Source organism: Drosophila sechellia, chromosome X, assembly GCF_004382195.2.
Source record: "Drosophila sechellia strain sech25 chromosome X, ASM438219v1, whole genome shotgun sequence".
Classification (NCBI taxonomy): domain Eukaryota; kingdom Metazoa; phylum Arthropoda; class Insecta; order Diptera; family Drosophilidae; genus Drosophila; species Drosophila sechellia.
In genome coordinates, this window is record NC_045954.1 from 11,761,182 (window position 1) to 11,780,371 (window position 19,190).

At 46.8% G+C, this 19,190-nt stretch overlaps 4 protein-coding genes across 5 annotated transcripts; 2 read left to right on the plus strand and 2 right to left on the minus strand.

Annotated features, from left to right (window-relative positions):
• The first annotated feature begins 30 nt into the window (after positions 1 to 30).
• On the plus strand, positions 31 to 1,910 carry LOC6620312 (pleiotropic regulator 1). The gene is made up of 2 exons (XM_002044484.2): positions 31 to 226; positions 285 to 1,910. The coding sequence occupies exons 1-2, from the start codon at positions 108 to 110 to the stop codon at positions 1,612 to 1,614; spliced, it is 1,449 nt and encodes a 482-aa protein (XP_002044520.2). The 5' UTR covers positions 31 to 107; the 3' UTR covers positions 1,615 to 1,910.
• A 99-nt stretch (positions 1,911 to 2,009) lies between these two features.
• On the minus strand, positions 2,010 to 7,837 carry LOC6620313 (ubiquitin carboxyl-terminal hydrolase 7). 2 transcript variants are annotated; one of them, XM_002044485.2, is made up of 5 exons: positions 7,504 to 7,837; positions 7,302 to 7,342; positions 5,468 to 6,897; positions 3,951 to 5,348; positions 2,010 to 3,894 (listed from the first exon to the last, which is right to left on the minus strand). In XM_002044485.2, exons 3-5 carry the CDS (start codon positions 6,707 to 6,709, stop codon positions 3,145 to 3,147), a joined length of 3,390 nt encoding a protein of 1,129 aa, XP_002044521.2. In that variant the 5' UTR covers positions 6,710 to 6,897; positions 7,302 to 7,342; positions 7,504 to 7,837; the 3' UTR covers positions 2,010 to 3,144. The 2 variants fall into 2 exon arrangements, with proteins under 2 accessions (XP_002044521.2, XP_032580109.1); XM_032724218.1 differs by having other exon boundaries at positions 2,010 to 3,882; positions 7,302 to 7,837.
• Positions 7,838 to 8,349: 512 nt separating this feature from the next.
• LOC6620314 (probable cytochrome P450 311a1) lies at positions 8,350 to 10,068 on the minus strand. Its single transcript, XM_002044486.2, has 4 exons — positions 9,875 to 10,068; positions 9,449 to 9,826; positions 8,996 to 9,348; positions 8,350 to 8,943 (listed from the first exon to the last, which is right to left on the minus strand). Exons 1-4 carry the CDS (start codon positions 10,023 to 10,025, stop codon positions 8,371 to 8,373), a joined length of 1,455 nt encoding a protein of 484 aa, XP_002044522.1. The 5' UTR covers positions 10,026 to 10,068; the 3' UTR covers positions 8,350 to 8,370.
• Positions 10,069 to 11,573: 1,505 nt separating this feature from the next.
• Positions 11,574 to 14,382, plus strand: LOC6620315 (probable cytochrome P450 318a1). The gene is made up of 7 exons (XM_002044487.2): positions 11,574 to 11,938; positions 12,001 to 12,192; positions 12,382 to 12,582; positions 12,989 to 13,058; positions 13,111 to 13,426; positions 13,489 to 13,978; positions 14,100 to 14,382. The coding sequence occupies exons 1-7, from the start codon at positions 11,770 to 11,772 to the stop codon at positions 14,273 to 14,275; spliced, it is 1,614 nt and encodes a 537-aa protein (XP_002044523.2). The 5' UTR covers positions 11,574 to 11,769; the 3' UTR covers positions 14,276 to 14,382.
• Positions 14,383 to 19,190: the final 4,808 nt, after the last annotated feature.

The window sequence follows — 19,190 nt, forward strand, 5'->3', positions numbered from 1 at the left end:
ACTGTTCGATAACCGATAGCCCGATTGTTGTGATTGGCTTGTGGTCAGCTGCAAAAGCCGCGCCGCATTTTTAACAAATTTAGCGAATAAGCAATTAATAACAAACAATGGCCACGGAAGAAGTGCAAAAGCACAGCGTGCACACGCTGATATTCCGCTCCCTGAAGCGCACCCACGATCTGTTCGTCTCCAACCAGGGAAATCTGCCCGAAATCGACGATCGTTTGTGAGTATACTGAAGTTTGCAACTTACGCATTGGTTATTTATGTTTTTCCTAAAACAGAGAGAAGTTGCGACGTTCCATCAAGGCGAAGGATGGCTACGGCCTTGTGCTGGACAAGGCGGCGAAGATAGGCGAGGCTAGGAAGGCATCAGGAGCCCAAACGCCGGGCGACAAGCCGCTGGCCATCACCGATGGCAGTGCAGCGGATGCGGCCAGCGCCGCCGGCAGTCTGGTTAAGTACAATGCGGGCGCCAGGCCAGCGGAGAAGGCAGGGCCACTGGTTGCCGGCACACACACATCCCTGGTGCGCGCCTCCCTGGCGAACAGCAATGGTGATAAGAGCGCCAATGGCACCATCGCCAGCCATCTGCAATTGATACCGAAGAAGGCGCCCAGCATACCCAAACCCAAGTGGCACGCACCCTGGAAGCTGTCGCGCGTCATCTCCGGCCACTTGGGCTGGGTGCGCTGCATCGCCGTGGAGCCGGGCAACGAGTGGTTCGCCACCGGCGCTGGTGATCGTGTGATCAAGATCTGGGACCTGGCCAGCGGCAAACTGAAGCTCTCGCTCACCGGTCATGTGAGCACAGTGCGCGGTGTGGCCGTCAGCACGAAGCATCCGTATCTGTTTAGCTGCGGCGAGGATCGGCAGGTCAAGTGCTGGGATCTGGAGTACAACAAGGTGATACGGCACTATCACGGTCACTTATCGGCTGTTTACTCGCTGGCCCTGCATCCCACCATCGATGTGCTGGCCACCTCCGGTCGCGACTCCACTGCCCGCATCTGGGATATGCGAACCAAGGCGAATGTGCACACACTGACGGGGCACACGAACACGGTGGCTAGTGTGGTGGCGCAGGCCACCAATCCGCAGATCATCACCGGCTCCCACGACTCCACGGTGCGTCTGTGGGATCTGGCCGCCGGCAAGAGCGTCTGCACGCTGACCAATCACAAGAAGTCCGTGCGGAGCATTGTACTGCACCCATCGCTGTACATGTTCGCCTCCGCCTCGCCGGACAACATCAAGCAGTGGCGCTGTCCGGAGGGCAAGTTTGTGCAAAACATATCCGGCCACACGTCCATTGTCAATTGCATGGCGGCGAACAGTGAGGGCGTGCTCGTTTCGGGCGGCGACAACGGCACCATGTTCTTCTGGGACTGGCGAACCGGCTACAATTTCCAGCGCTTCCAAGCGCCCGTCCAGCCGGGCTCCATGGACAGCGAGGCGGGCATATTCGCCATGTGCTTCGATCAATCGGGCAGCCGGCTAATCACCGCCGAGGCGGACAAGACAATCAAGGTGTACAAGGAGGATGACGAGGCCAGCGAGGAGTCGCATCCGATTAACTGGCGACCGGATCTACTGAAGCGTCGCAAATTCTAGAGACCTAGTTTTTAAGCCTAACTACATAGACTACGATTTTCCGAACGATTTCATTAAAAAGTACTTTAAACACGCTCGATTCTTGGAGTAAACAAAACCACCGAATGGAGTTTCCAGTCAAGAATCCTGCATCCAAGTGCAGAGGGAAATGAAAGCGCTCTCCAGTTGAATTCTTGGTATTTTTATTGGGTTTTTGTTTCGTTTTTCGTTCCGTTTATTTTGTACACATAAATAGAATTATTTGCTGCATAAATAATAATAGCATAAGCGGTAGGTTAATAAAATATGATTTCTTATTGGCTCTTTTCTCATTTGATTGGGTTCTTCGAAACGGAAACGGATGCGGGCGCGGATCTCGATTCGTTCGCTATAGTTAACAAGGAAAGAAAAGCACTAAACTGTGTATTATTGTAATTTATTAATTAATTTTATGTTGTCTAGTCCTTTGCGTACATTGTTATCATTTCATGTTTAAAAATCACAAATAATTGTTTGAAACAAATCCTATATTTTTCATCTCCCTTACGCCTTCTTGCCATCTCTTTCGATTTGCTGCTCGAATATATGCATTATATATATATATATATCCACCGCCATCGTCTTCAAGTTTATCTTGCGTCTCGTTTGGTGAATTTTCTCTTTACTTAATCGTTTTGTTTCGTTTAAAGTTAAACTTGTTACATAGTTGCGTTCATTTGTTTACAGCTCTTCCCCTCTCGTTTACCTATATCTATGTATATGCTCCTCTTGCTGGTTGCTTTCATTTAGTTTATGCTCCTTCTATTAGTTTAGGCTTTTTCTCATTTCCTTTCCTCGCCTGCTCTTTCTCTTTCCTTCTTTACATGCTCCTTTCATTCTTTGTTTATGTTTTATTGGGCAACTAGCAACGAACGCTTATTTACACTTGGACAAAAGCGAGTTCACTTCTACTTCTGCCTGCGATTAAACAATTATCGATTAAGAATATTATGTAGTATAGAAGAATAATTATGTAGTTGAGCCTAAGCCTAAATTGAAGTTACTTTAGTTCAAGCAATGAGTCGCTGGACTCCTTGCGAAAGCTGATACTCTGGTCAGGATTGTTCGGCGGACGAAGCGGAAACGGAGACGAGAGAGTAAAAGGAAAGGAAGAGCGGTAAAACGAAGTAAGAAGAGGGGGAGCAAGCTTGCGCGGCATGGCGTGGCCAGTGGATCTGATCTCCAAACACTGCCGTCGGCGTCGGGGACTAATAAATACCTAAATATTACTTAGCTGTTATAGACTACAAACAATTTATATGTATAAAAGTAAAAAGTGTAAGTTCCGCGCTTGTATGTGTGTGTGGTGTCTATGAATCGTTTCCAATGATTGGGCTCTTTGTTTTCGAATTTTGAAGAACAATAAACACATGTGGCAATGATCCCTTGCCCGCTATCCATCGCACTTTCAACATTGGTTCCTTTAATCCCGCTCGGCACGCAAACTTGCTCCGCTCCGCCATCATCCAGTTTAGAGCGTGTGTTCTCCTCATCCTCATTCGTATCCCCGCCTTAGTTGTATATCTTGATGGCCTTCTCGGAGAAGTTAAGCGAGCTGCGCTTGCGCGACTTATTGATGTGATCCAAGCCAAAGAAGGGCAACTGGCCGCTGGTCCACGAGCGATACACCTCCAGATCAACGGGCGTATTGTCGTTCACATCCACACTGTGGCCCATGGAGATCACACAGAATTTGTAGTTTTCCCACTCCTTGTCCTGCACATTCAGACGACGCTGGATGCGCTGCTTGACCGCACCGTACGGCTCGCCGTGGCGCGCCTTGGTTAGGAAGGGTATGCCGAATGAGTTGTACAGCTCCTTGCTGAAATGGGCCACTGGGATGAGGAACTCGTTCTCCGCCAATTGCATTTCCTCCGCCGGCACCTCCTCGATGCGAAAAGTCTTTTGAGCGCCCTGTGTGGTCGTTATGGACTCGTTGGACTTTAGCAGCGTATCCAGCGGTATATCGTCCTTGCATACCGCCACAATCTTATGATTGCTAATCTTCATCAGGCGCAACTTGCGACGGCTGTTCTCCGCAAACGAGATTTTCTTGGCCGCCTCCTCCAGCAGTCCCTTAACCGTATCGTTCTTGTTGGGGTACAGGACCAGCTCCTTCTCGTCCTTGAGGTCGCTGCTCACCCAGACGCACTTGAACTGCTTCTTGTTGTCCAGCTCGTGAATGCTGAGCGACAGTCGTTGATAGAAGATACGCTTCGTTGAGCTCTGTTTGGTGTAAGAAACCAGATCCTTGATTGTGCCCTTCAATAAATAGTAAACTTTAATGGAAAAGGCATTAATTGCATATCTATATTTACCTTAAATGTGTAGGGCACGGCATTGCCCGCCGTCTCCTTGTAGTTGTTGATGCACATGAAGAACTGCAGCTTCTGTGGATCGGTGTTCAAGCGCTCGGCCACCGCATTGGCCAGCTGATCGTAGTTATAGCGATTGGACAGCTCCAGCGTAAAGTCCGGCTCATTGGGATTGCATTTGTCGCTGAAGATGATCTCAATGCGATAGACCAGATCCAGGAAGTAATCCCCAACCGTGGGCAGGTCGAGTTTGGCGTCAACGTTTTCGCGCTCGAAGATTAGGATGTGACCTTGCAGATGATCCTGCGGTATGAACAGCGCACTCTCGATCGGCTCGTTCAGATTGACCAGCTTCTTGTCGGCGTACTCATCGTAGATGGTCAGCTCGGTGTCCGGATCGAAACCCAATTTGCTATTCACATCCGGCACCAGATCAATGAGACGGCGGGTGTGCGGCTGCTGGGTACATCCAATGTAATTGAGACGCTTGTTGCGCGGATCATAGTACTTGATGAACAGCAGGGCTTCGGTCTTGGGATTAAAGGGCGGCAGGGGACCAGGTACATCCGTCCAGGCCAGCTGCAGCCAGATGACCCACGGTTTCTGTGACGTTGATATCTGCTCGATGGTGCGCGATCCCTCCGCCACGAAATCGAAATGCAAGAACTTTTGCGTCTGGGCGGTGCACAAGTTCCACATGCGCATGCGTTGGCGCGACACACCGAAACCCCTAACGAACATGTCCACCAGCTCGTCGACAGTCTGATTTTGTTTGATGCGGAAGACGCGCGGATGGACCTTCTCCAGATCGAAGAGACGACGCTTGTGCTGCTCCTCGAAGTTCTCCTCGAGGATCACGTGCACGGACACATAGGTGTTGGCCTCGCCGCGCTCCTTGCGGCGCGCCATTTCGATGCGCTTCTCCAGATCGAGACGCTCCACCAGATCGCTTGATATCTCGCTCTCCGTTATGTCGCCGAGTACGCGATCCAACTCCGACTGGCGGATGTAGACCAGCATATAGGCATTGCTGCACTTGGCGTGGAACGAGATCTCGTCGTCCATGCCGCCGTAGTTCTGTTCGATTGCCTCCTGCTTGCGGCAACTGGAGACCACATCGTCGTCGAACTTAAACCAACGTCCGTCAGCCTTTGGATTAATGAAGACCACATAGTGCCCGCCATGGTTATCGCCCGAGTGCACCAGCACGGCGTGCAGAACGTAGTCCGCCAAGGTATTCTCGCTCTCGGCCAGGTAGCGATCCAGATTGATCTGTTCGTAGAACTCGAAGCGATCGTTGTACTTGATCGAGCTGTCCGTGACGGGATCGTACTGGAAGCGCATCAGGTGCAGATGCAAAACGGGTGGGAATGAAGTGAAGATGACACCCTTGCTGGCTTCCTAAATTCGCAAGATAATTACTATCTATTACTATCATGAATAAACTGGCAAATATTGTTTTAAATAGTAGCTATTTTTTCTTGGCTTTTGTTCAATTCTATTCAAATCCTGAGACTCACCTGCAAGCCATGCACACCAGCATCGTATTTGTTGTCACCCTCCAGCGTTTCGGGAGCTACGTAATCCTGGAAAGACTCGTAGATATTCTTCTTATCCTTGATGTTCAGCTGGATGTCGTAGAACGTCTCGTAACGTGTGCTGTTGTAGTCGACATTCTTGCACTTGATGTACGACGACATTTTTCCCTCGAACAGACCCGGTATGGTGCCCTCCAGGATGGTGCCCTTCATCTTCGACTCGAGCTTGTCGAGCAGCACGCGCAGAAACTCCTGGACATCGTGCTGCATGAACGAATCGAGCGTTTCCCAGCCAAAGGACTTGGTTAGCTTCTTGGTGCCAACGGGACGGTCACCGAACTGCAGTTCATGGAACACACGCTGCAGCGATAATCCAACTGATTTGGCACTATCGTCAGCCTCCGTGGGTATGCGATAAACAGACAGTCTTAGCGAATTGGTGAAGTACAATGTCTGCAGCAGCGAGTTCATATAGCAAGTGGCGCCTTGGTTTTTAAGGCCAACATAGCCTGTGTGCTTCTTGGAGTCCCACAGAACGCCATGCGGTGCATCCGCAACGACGTGAACCTCCAGGGTGATGCTGTTGTTGTGCACATAGCTCTTTTCGGAATCCTTCAGCTCCTGCCAGGTGATGAAATTCGAGTAGCCATAGTCATTCTCCTTGGAGTAGAACAAATGCTTAATGCGGGCACGCGTGAAAGGCTGTGCATCCGGCTTGTGGCACTTCAAACGCAGCTCGGCAATGGCATTGCACGACCAGGTGGGCGAATCATTCTCCCCATTGCACTGCAGAAAGAAGCCGAGCGCACGATCATTGGGTATGACCATTATCCTCCATGGCAGCATGCGAACAAACACTGGCGGCGACAGTCTCTGCGATTTCAATTGTACCACATTCTCGACGGTAAAGGAGAATGTGGTCTCCGATCGGAACTGATCCTCCTTGGACTCATCGTCAATGCCCATGGCCTCGCCGTCGCCGAACGAAGTGGAGCTACTATCTGCCAATAGTTGTTGTGGCGGCATATTGCCGTTCTCGCTGGGCAATTGGGTCACTGCACCAACGGCGTGCAATTGTGGCTGGATAAGATTCTTGAATTTCGGCAATTGAGGCGGTGAATTCCGCTGCTGTTGTGTCTGTTGAAGGTCACTGGTGAGGATCTCGACCTCTTGGGTGTCCTGGGTGTCCATTGCTTCAATAGACTGATCTGTTTCAATTTCCATTTTAGTCGGCACTTGAATAGTGCTAAAATTGGCGGCACCTCCGCGGAGGATCGGATTTCTCTGGTTAGGATTGTCGCTACTCACTGGATGCGGCTTTCTACTGGACGATGGCAGCCGCTATGCGGCTTCTTCTTCGCTTTACTTTTGTTCGTCTTCTAACTTCGAATTTGTCCACTGAATAGCAAGTCCTGTCGTAAGCAAATGTTCAATTACAATGATGTACGCATAAGATGGGAAGACATACATACATATCGGCGCACATGTACATATATATATATATATATATACATATATATTGTACAATGACTGGATGAAATGTGGTACATACGTACTAACACTTATATGCATGTACCAACTTGCATATGGATAAATGTACAAGTCTATGTATTTTGTTTCATGCAATTTGTTGCGGCCGAGGAGGAGAAGGAAGAAGAAGCAGCAGCGGCGGAATCAGCTTTAAATGCGTCGCCGCTTCACCGTCTTCTTCTTCGCTTGCTCCGCATACGCAGGGGCATGCACTTATTTTGCGTACATATGTATGTACATCCGCCGATGTACATATGGGATGTAAGTATGTATGTATGATGCTTACCTTGCTTGTTCGTTCGCGACCGCTCGCTCTCCGATTTTGCCCTATTGTGGAATACAACAAAAAAAACAACAAAAAATAAGAAGAGTGGGTGGCGGAGGATATATCCGTGGGCGGGCGGCAAGGCTGTTCTCACGCACACACGATGGTTATACGGCAATTCAAAATGAAATCGGCGATGTAACACAAATGTAACGTTTCGCACCCAAAATGTTGACAACAATTGCAGATTCTTTGCGTATTTTTCGCCGTATGCGTGTGCTTGCCTGCTTTCTTTCCAGCACTCGAAGTTATGGCATTTGTATGGGTGTGTGCGTTTTTCTTTTGCCTTCGCTGTTCTCTTCCGTCGCTCCGCTTGGGTTTTTTTTGTAATTTGTATTTTTTACGCCCAAGCAAGGGAGCACGTTATGCCGAAAACAAAACGAAAAAACTAATGCTGTCACAAATGCTAAACTTTTTAGAAACGAACAGCTTTGAAGTATTTAACACGGCACTGCATCGCAGCGTTAACGTATCAATTAATATTTTCGCACACACACATACACATACACTCGTGCAGCTGTCAAAATCGAAACGATAACGGCAGCATATGTTATCGGCGCCAGCAACGCTGCGTGCTACTCACGCGACTATCGATAGCTACCAGGGCGGCAGAAGGTGGACAGATGTAGCTAGATTGTAGCTATTTCCTCGACAGACTCCCTCGAATTAGAGGTGGACAAACATCGATGTTGGCGGACATCAATGTTTTCGATGTTTTTGGCGAAACGTGCAATTTATACACTTTTCTCCTGCGTTGCGAATGGTAAAAACATCGATTATTTCTCGAAAAACGTCGATTATTGTTATTTTTCGAAGACATCGATGTTGGCATCGAACGTTTAGCTTTTTTCTAACCTAGTTTAATTTAGAAAAATTGTATTTCCGACAGCATAATATGTGTTATAAATATTATATATAATATATATATATTTAAATATTGAATATATTTATATATATTATATTTATATATATATATATCTAAATATATATATTTTTACTTAACTAGAAATGAGATTTTAAAAGACCTTTTTTATTGTTTTAAAAATGACACATTTATGCCCTGCTGGGCTTTCAAAACCATTTGGGCCTGCAGCCTGAGCGGAGCCTGCTCCGGCCTCAGTTCCATTTGGAATTCCCTGACAAGGCGGGCGGTGAGCAGCTTCATCAGCAGCAGGGAGTACCGCCTGCCGATACAGACGTGTGGTCCGCCAGAGAAGGGAATGTAGCTGAAGGCGGGTGGGGCGTAAGCGCCATCCTCCGGCAACCAACGTTCCGGCTTGAAGGCATACGGATCCGGATAGTATTCCTTGTCGTGCGCCAATCCGTACATGTTTATCCACAGTGTGACGCCGGCGCAGTAGGTGCGTCCTCCAATCTCGGTGGACTGCGTGGTCTGGCGTCCAGTGGTGGGCACAATTGTGTGCAGGCGCAGCACCTCCTTGATCAGCGCCTCCAGATAGGGCAGCCCGTTGAGGACGTCCAGATCCATGGTTTCATCCAACGCCACATCCTGCAGCTCCTCTCGCAGACGCGTTTGCGTTTCGGGAAACTTCGCTAGAGCATACAGCACAAACGACATGGAGGCCGTGGTGGTGTCCACTCCCTGAAAAGCATCGAATATAAAAGGAATAGATCGTAGTTAAAGGAAAACCCACCGCAAACACAAAGGTGTTGATCTCATCGCGAATTTCCCGCCGACTCAGCGATCGACCCTCGAATTTGGCCAAAAGGAGCGTGTCCAGGAGATTGTGGGTTCTGCCCGCCGCGGGTTCTTCCTTATCCAGCAGCTTCTTGGCGCGCTTCTCGATCACCGACTCCATTAGGGTGTGGATCACCTGTAGCTGCTCGTCGAGATCCCGCCGGAGTTGCGTGCGTTGGAAGATCCAGTCGGACGAGAGGAGCGGATTGATCATGCGCTGGAAGAGGAGCTTGCTGCTCAGATGAAATGCCTGGATGATTGGCGAGTGATCCACGGACTGGGTGTTCAATTGAGCGCCCATTGAGGTGTCTGGAATGGGTGGGAAAACGGTGTAGTTGGTTACTACTCTAAGTTAGAGGGTATCTGATAGTTCACAGATTGAATATACATTTAGAGTTATTAATCTCACCCACGATGGCGTCTAGGAGGCAGGCGAAGAGCGGATCAGTGACCTCCAGGAACTCTCCCCCGGTGGCCGCCAGTCGCCCGACCAAGCGCTCCACATGCCCACCAATCGCCGGAGCAAAGCTGCGCAGCAATTGGGGCTGAAACGCGGGCGTTAGGAGGCGACGCTGCCGCGTCCAATGGGCACCATGGCTGATCAGCAGACCGTTGCCGATGAGCGGCTCCAGCTGCAGAAAGGTGTCCGCCTTGCGGAGCGTGGGATCATGGAGCGCCTGGCGCGTCTCCTCCGCCGAATGGAGGAACACCCAGAGCTGTGGGCCCAGCCAGAGGCGATAGGTGGCACCGAAGCGATCGCGCAGCTCTGTGAAAACGAGAAAGATGTCTGATGAAAGACTATTGCGGATCGCTATTGCGGAGCAAGTGCACCCACATTCCGGTCGGAGTTTGCCCACCATCTGAGCATTGCCAAGGAGTGGAAATGCCCACGGACCCGGCAGACTGCTGCCCAATCGCAGCAGTGCCCACTTCCGCACCAGGATCCATATGCCCAGGGTGATCAGTAGCAGTGGCCACAGCGCCATGTAGCTGGTTGTGTTCTCCTCGAGCGATTCGATCGAACTGAATGGTTTAGCTAAATGAAACCTGATTGGCAGCTAATCTGTGCTGGAGTACATTAACCCATATCAAAAATAGTTATTTTCATTGTATTTTCAACTACGATTATGATAAAAAAAAAAAACGATAAAAATATAGAACTGGTAGCATAGTTAATGCCATTCCCTTTTCAAAACTATAATAAAATAAATTAAATGTGTTTCAAATAATTTTATTATGTATTTATCAGTAATAATACAGTTAAGCCCACATGGGCTTTCTAGGGTTAAGCACTGGATCCACTAACAGATCAACGAACTGTTAACAGTTAACAGAGGCCTAGATTAGATTATCGGATTTTACTCAGACGACATTTACTGGTATATATAAATATATATGTAAATATATATTTATAAATATGCACTTAGTTTATTGTGCCGATGGTTTATGCGGATTATTGAATGCTAACAATCGGTATTTGCTGGCTTTTTCCATCGATCAGAGAGCAATATGTAATCTGCGACTGGAACGATTGAGAAGAGTGCAGTTGTCTGCAGCTTGAACTTTGACCTTGCCAATTTAGATGCAATATCTTGAGGCGACTATGTAGGTAGAATGTTCCAATTAGATTCTTTTATAGATATAGGCTTAAATCTATCTAATTGTACGATGGTTTATTGTGAAGACACAGATATAATTATAACCTAATATCTTATTGTATTGTACATATTGTACTGCATACTTTTTGGCACCTTTGAGTATCTGAATTCACTCTCATTGCTAAAATATTGGAATATATTCGATTATAGTTGATTATATTTGATTAAATTCGATTATATTTGATTATATTGGATAATATTTGATTATATTCGATTATATTTGATTATATTTGAATTTATTTGATTCTATTTGATTATATTTGATTATATTTGCTTATATTTTATTCTATTTGATTATATTAGATTATATTAGATTATATTAGATTATATTAGATTATATTTGATTATATTTGATTATATTTGATTATATTTGATTATATTTGATTATAATTGATTATATTTGATTCTATTTGATTATATTTGATTATATTTGATTATATTTGATTATATTTGATTCTATTTGATTATATTTGAATTTATTTGATTCTATTTGATTATATTTGATTATAATTGATTATATTTGATTCTATTTGATTATATTTGAATTTATTTGATTCTATTCGATTATATTTGATTATAATTGATTATATTTGATTCTATTTGATTATATTTGCTTATATTTGATTATATTTGATTATAATTGATTATATTTGATTATAATTGATTATATTTGATTCTATTTGATTATATTTGATTATATTTGATTATATTTGCTTATATTTGATTCTATTTGATTATATTTGCTTATATTTGTTTGTTTTTGAACTAAACCATCGATGATGACCCAAAATGCCGCCCACTGTCCGCCGGGCAATTAAGAAAGTCATTTCAGTCGCCGACCAACGGTGTTGCCAATAACTGTGTGTACCACATTTCGGCAGTTGCCAACTGTTGGCCCAACCGATCGGTTCGCCACCTCCATTGGAGCCACCACCAAACCACAGAGCCACCAAACCCCCAACCTGAGCCACTATTACCACGTTGATTGCAAGTGTGCTGCCTACAAAGCACCACATTAGGCCGTAAATACGCGGCGTGGAATCGCTGACCATTTGTGGTAGCGACACTACCGATGATGCACCTGAACGTGGCCCTTTGGGCGTGCGGCGCCCTTCTGGCGGTGCTCCTCGCCTGGCAGCAGCGCAAGTGCTGGCGGCTCATCTGGCAGCTGAACGGATGGCGCGGAGTGGTCCAGCAGCCGGTGCTATGGTTCCTACTCTGCATCAATCTGCATCCCAACAGTTGAGTGAGAAGAGTGGCGGCCATTGGAATAGTTTCTTATATGGCTGGCATTCCATTGCAGGCATTCTGGAGAAGGTATCCCAGTATCGGGTGCACTTCCAGCGCCCGCTGGCCGTTCTCGTGGGCACCCGAGTCCTACTCTACATCGATGATCCGGCCGGCATGGAATGCGTCCTCAATGCGCCCGAGTGCCTGGACAAGACCTTCCTGCAGGATGGCTTCTTTGTTCGTCGCGGTCTGCTTCATGCCAGAGGTAAATAGCTGAATAGCTTAATAGCTGAATAGCTGAATAGCTTAATAGCTTAATAGCTGAATAGCTGAATAGCTTAATAGCTTAATAGCTGAATAGCTGAATAGCTGAATAGCTGAATAGCTGAATAGCTAAATAGCTGAATTGCTGAATAGAAATTTCAAAACAGCATTATTATCCTCCAAATTGAAGGGCAAAAATGGAAGTTGCGCCGCAAGCAGCTGAATCCCGCCTTCAGTCACAATATCGTGGCCAGTTTCTTCGATGTCTTCAATTCCGTGGGCAATCAGATGGTCGAACAGTTCCAATCGCAGCCGAATCTCCATGGACAGGCGGTCAAGTTCACGGCTGCCGAGGATTTGCTCAGTCGAGCTGTTCTCGAGGTGTCCTGCTGTAAGTAGCATTGACTAGCAGCTAAAAATAACCAATAAGATCTAAAACTAACTAATTAACTGGCTTAATACGCAAGTCAATTTATTTAGCAATCGATTTGTAAATCATCAATTAATTGCAATCAACCTCCAACTGGAGAATCCGTTGCGGAATTTATAAACAAATTACTAATTGCATTTACTGCCCTTCGAGGGGCGACACGTTCCCATCGTTTCCATGCGACTCACGTAGCCGGAATATGAATGTGGCTATATACCAATATATATAAATATATATATATAACAATATATACTTGTATATCTACATTATTTTATGAGTGTTTGATTGGATTTGCTGTGTAGAGAGAGTTAATATTTTATAATTTTGTGTGATTTTTCTGGCATGGAATCGTTGTACTCTCTTGCAGTGACCATCATGGGCACTCCAACCAATTTCACGCAATTGGATGACGCGCACATTGCCCACAGTTACAAGCGGTGAGTGGAGTTGACTCCTTGCTACTACAACTAACATTCCAATCCCAACCAGACTGTTGGAGATCTCAGCCGTTCGGGTGGTGAAGCCATGGCTACAGATACGCCAATTGCATCGGCTATTGGCGCCGGAACTTTACGAGGAGTCCAGAAAGTGCGCCAAATTGCTGGAGGATTTCGTCGGCGGCATCGTGAGGACGAAGCATCGCAACTGGCGGCTAAGGGACGCCGTTGGCGGTGAAAAGCCTGGAGAGGATTCGTCCAACGGCTGGCAGAGGCGCATCTTCATCGAGCAGATCTTTCAGCTGGCCGCCAATGGAGAGATGACGATCGAAGAGATCATGGACGAGGCACAGTCCATGGTACTGGTGGTGCGTCTCGAAATGTGATGTTTAATATGCATTGAATAGGATAAATTTACCCCCGTTTCCAGTCCTTTGAGACGGTGTCCAATAGCATAATGCTGGCCCTGCTCTGCTTGGCCACCAACAAGGGCGACTGCCAGCGACGTTTGCTGGCGGAGATCAGGGCACTCGTGCCGGATGGCGGCCAGGTGGGCTTGGAGCAGCTGCAGCAGCTGCGCTATCTGGATGCCTTTGTCAGCGAATCGCTGCGCCTCTTGACCACCGTGCCGATGAATCTGCGCCACGTCAGTCGCGATTTCCAGCTGGCGGGCAGGCAGCGCGAAACGATCGTGCCCCAAAACAGCATCGTGGTGCTGGACACCTTCAATATGCAACGCGACGAGCGCTGGTGGGGCGCCAACGCCAAGCAGTTCGATCCGCAGCGGTTTCTCGACCAGGAGCAGGAGCAGCTGTCCCAGGGGCAGAAAGGTTCGGGATCGGGCGAAGCACGGAAGCAGCGTGATCGGCGACACTCCTACAGCTTCCTGCCCTTCTCCAATGGTCTGCGATCGTGTATCGGTGAGTTGGACGAAGTAACACGACTATCGGATACCCATTAGTGAGCTGAAGATCGTGAAGATTATAAAGATTGTTAGCTACATTTTACGACCATCTTATTTGTATCTTTTTATCTTTTTAGGTCGTCGCTATGGACTTTTTATCATGAAGGTGTTCCTGGTCAAGCTAATCTCCAACTTTGATTTTCACAGCGATTTTGAGCTGGAGAAGCTGCAGTTTGTCGAAAACATATCGCTAAAATTCAAAAACGCCGATGACATCTTGCTGACAATCCAGCCACACAAGCTGTCCACTTGAAATGCATTGTTTATCCCCTTTCCAAATACTATAATTGCACTTTTTTTTGTCATATGTCTTATTAAGTTACAATGTAATAAACAAGCTTATGCAATAAATTCCCTTATTTTTTTAGCACTAAAAGTATACTACTAACTTTTCCCAACTATTTGAATTTTTGTGCAAAGCTTTTGAAGTTCGTCGAGCAGAAAGCTTAGTTAAGCTTGCCACCATTGCAGCTTGACCCACAGGTGGCGCTAGCTGAAGAAGTTTAAAATGAATATCTATATATTTGAAATCTATATATATTCAACTAATAATATTAAATATTTTTAAAGCATTTTCAAGCGCTTTTTAAAAACATAAATTTCTTTTATTTATGTACAGCGTTTTATGTGTTTTGTGCAACACCAAACTAAAGAGGACTAACAAGGATTCAACAAGGATAATTTGTTTTTCAACAAAAGATCAAAAGCCCTACTTGCCGACTTCAAGTGCAAAATGGGCAGGGGGCAAAAGTGCAGCTGTCATGGGAGGCGACAAATGTCGGGCGATTGCCGAGCACACGCGACTGCTAATGTGGCAGGACATGGCGAAAGGACTCCACTCGTACGTACGTATGATAATATGCCACAACTGTCAGCAATATTTCCGCTCAGCTCCACTCCGTCGCCGGGTTTTCCGCCAGATTTGCACGTCACCTATGCCTGCATAGCAGTAGTACCAGCTAGCTTACCTTCAGTAACTTCAGTGCCTTCAGTGCCGGGCACATTCACATATCATTGTCAGGACTCGAGTCCTTTTGACTTGTCTGAAGAGTGGCGTCCAAAGAGCGTCCAAAATGCTGGCATCGCCTAAGCAGCTAAACGACAACAGCAGCAGCAGCAGCGGGAGCAGGAGCAACATCAACATCAGCAGTCAGCCGAGTGGCATCATTATAACTTGGTCTACACTGCGCGAAATCCGCCAAGGATCTCACTCATCGCAGCGAGGGGAGTTCTCGATGGAGACATCTTGTTATTTCCCAAATCATTCAGACAAGTGCTCTCACGAGTTTGGCGATAGCCCAGCGAGCTTGGGATCTGGAAACACAGAGCAGATGGCTTTTCTGCCTATAAACCCAGAGATCTATGCATTAGTCTATTCGATTCTATGCACTTATGTATGTTCTTTATAGTTACCCATAGTTAGTTGCATCAAGAAACTTCTAAAATGGGAATCAAGAGGTACTACAAAGCCTAAAAGTCATATTTAAATTCGCTTGAGAAGTTTGTGTGTAGATTAGGCCAAAGTAATGGGTATGTGCTAGTTGAGTTCTCCTGTCCTTTTGGGGTGGAAGAATTTTGGCTTGTGAGAGGAACTTACCTTTCGCCAGGCAAATGACGCCGTCAACGAAGTCATTAGGTGTGTGGGGGGTGGGGGAGTGGCAAAAAGGGGGCGTGGGCGGTGGGCGGTGTGTGGGTAATGTCCTTGCAGTTGCTTCTACTTCTGCCGTTGCTGTTGTTGTTGCTATCGCTGCTGGCATTAACTTGACACTTTCCCCATTGCCGTGAGTGGAATGCATTTGGTGCCTGCGTGTCCATGTCCTTCGTCCTTGCGCCAGGATGTGTGCGGAAATTTATAACCCCCCCCCTTCACCCCTCACATATTTACTTTGATTGATGTGCCGGCACGAAATCGCCGAGGATAAAATATGGCTGGCTCCACTCTAAAACGGAGTCTTAATTATTTGCCGAAGCCTCCGGAAATGCCCGTAATTCCGAACTGTCTGCAGTGGTCAAGCTGGAAGAAGAAGAGTAATGCCCCAAGTCCATTGGGGTTATCCGCATCATGGAAGATTAAGATTAGTACGCAAACAAGCCATACGAATTGTAAGTAAATTGTATTAAACTTTTTGCATAGAAGCAACTACAAGATAGCTGTTTAGTTTTAAAAGTTCGTATGATGGAACTTTTATGGCTGATCAGATGTCCTTTTTTTTTTTAGCTGTGCCTGTTGCCAGGACTTGCCGGTCGGTCCACTCGAATCAGGTTCCTAAAATGCAAATCGTGCTGAATTGCATTTTTCAGCAAAAATGCTCGGGGAACCGAGCCGGCGAGTTTCAGCCACTGGACTTTTGCTGTGCGAGGCGTTGATAAATGTGCCAAGGAGCATCGGCTGAGCGGCCGGAGGATGTGGGCGCTGACATGGTGTGGCAATGGTGACCGAAAACGGACCATGGCCAGTGTCAGTGCCACTGATGTCGTTAAGTGCGACAGAAATCCACTGAGCCGCATAAAAACGAAAGCGTGAAAATGCCAGCGGCCAGCTAATAGAGGAGTCTGCCGCTCCGGCTGGCACCACCAGAACCATGCGAGCCACCAGGAGCATCGGGAGCCACCAGGACCACCAACCACCACCACCACCACTCAGATTCACATGCAGTCGCCAGCGATGGAGGCATTCCAGTGTGGCCGGCATTTTTGGATCATTTTTCTTAGTTTTTGTTGGTCCTTTGGTTCCTTCGCTGGCAACGTTGTTGACAATTTGTCGACGTGTCAAAAGAGTCAACGTGAATGTGACAAGTGACGCTGACGAGACAGGCGCCTACCCATCCTCCATCCTCCAATCTCCGCCATCCCAGCCTCCAGCTCCTGGTCGAGATCCTGCTACTGTTCCTCTTCCTGTTCCGGCTGCTTTTTCGGCCTACTCTATCGCAAAGGCTTTTACACATTGCCTTGGTTTTCAAAAAAATGTTTTCCAACTTCTGCAAACTTTCAAACTTACGATGTTAACTCCAAATGATGATGCGATTTTTATTTAATTGGTTATTCCTGCAGTAAAGTGTCGAACTATGAATGCGTCATCCAGCTGACTTAATTATTATTTTTTATATATATTATATTATATAACTTGTATTTCAAGAGCATAAGTGCAGCACAGTGACATCAATTTTTGGCCAGATGATGTGGCATACGCGATGGATTCCTGTGACGGCGTCGAAAATTAATTTCACCCTGATTCCTCGAGGGCGAGGAGCAACTCTCGACATTTGGTCATAAACGGCATAATTGATATATATACTGCATATGGGAGCGTGTGCGGATAAAGCTCATCAAGTGCTAACAGCGGTCCACTGTCCATCGTCCATCGTCCATCGTCCACTGGCCCCTTGTCACTAATTACATGCATGTCAATTTTTCGCTCATCGTTGCATCGTCGCGCTGGGATTGGGCAATGGGCAATGGGATGGGCATTGGGATCGGGATTGCTGGGCGGGGCATCCCCGCAGCTCTGGCAGCTGAAAAACCAAACATATTTGGACAGTTTGTGGGCGGATGGCGGCGTGGCGTCCATTTGGCGCCCAAGCCATCTGCATCTGTCCATCGGATGCGATGCCATGCAATGCAACACCCTTAACGATGTGCAACGCGGCGTATGCGCAATATTTTACAATATTTTGTACACTTTTTCTCTTGAGCTAACGAGAAAAATTCGATCTGCTTGACAGGCTCACTGTTATTTTGTTTTTTTCTTTTCTCAAAAAGAAAAGAAGACAAAACGAAGCTGTGCAACGTGTCGTATGCGCAATTTTTTAACCTGTTGCTTGAATTACCCATCAGTTGTTGCAAAGATATAACTGATTTTAGATTCAAAATCTTAATAATCCATAAAAAAATATAATAGCTGAAGAGCAATGCTTACATACTATATTACCAAATCAGAACTCAAAACTCAGAACAGCAGAGCATTGAATGCCTCGGCTTGCAGCTTATTTCTTACTTTATTCAATTTTTCATTATTTGCTGACAGCTGTCGGTAAATGGAATTGTTTATTACCTGTCGTCTGCCCCTGTTCATGTCCAAGTCCATGTCCTGCCACCTGTTCCATCCCATCGGCGCCCAACGGAGCCCATTGCCCTGCCATCCCATGGCTTCCCATCCAGCGAGCTGACCACGTGGGTGATTATCATAACGTTTGGACTAACCCGACTGCTCCATCAACTGCCAGCTGAATGTTGACAGTTTTGGTTAGCACAACAAAACGCTATTGTGGACTAACAACGGCGCTGCCCTGCCAGCCTGATAATGATAATGATGGATGTGTGTGCAGAAATCAGGAGTTGAGGGATGAATGCTACGGAGCAGTGGGCCAGCAAAAGGGTTTAATGGCCAAATGGGGCAACTGAAATGTGGAACGTGTACTGCGGGATTACGGGGCTTTATATTGAACCCAATTTGAATCGCATTATCAATGCGTGTTCATTTGGAAAGTTCCGTTGCGAAAATTATTGAACAAGGCAATGCGAAAATTCGATGATGAATTATGGCGCACGTAATGTATTTATGCTATCGCCTGGAAAATTTAAAAAACCAGCCAACTTGATTGGTTAGAATTTATATATGATTTAAGGCCTAAAATCTTGCTTGCTGCTTACTGCTGACATCGATTCGTTTGGACCTCAGACTGCAAATGCATGCGACACCCTTTTTCATGGCTCCACAGGCAATCCTGCCACCCAAAAAAGGAGTCTAATTGCCAGTGCCAAAGTGCCAAAGAATGGAGAGGAGGTGCAAAAAGAAGTGGGAAGAAAGCCGACCTGGCAGCAGCTGCTGCCTGCCTGCAACTGCAACTGCAACGGCAGCAACACCAGCCACATCTGCAGCAGCAGCAACTGAAAAAGCAACAGCAAAAGCAGCATCGTGGACTTGCAACATGAGAACCAATTAAAGACATCGTTGGTGTCGACGACGGCGGCGTTGCTGGCAAACGTCAACGTCGAAAACTAATTAGCATAACAAGCGGCAGCAAAGCGAACCGGGGCCCAAACTCCGCTCCAAAACCGAACCGGAAACTCGGAACTGGAGACGGAAGCATCGCTGGTCACCAGGCGGCTGGCGAGGCGGAGCAGGAGGATGCGGATGTGGATGAGGTGGATCGATGCAGCTGGGCCAG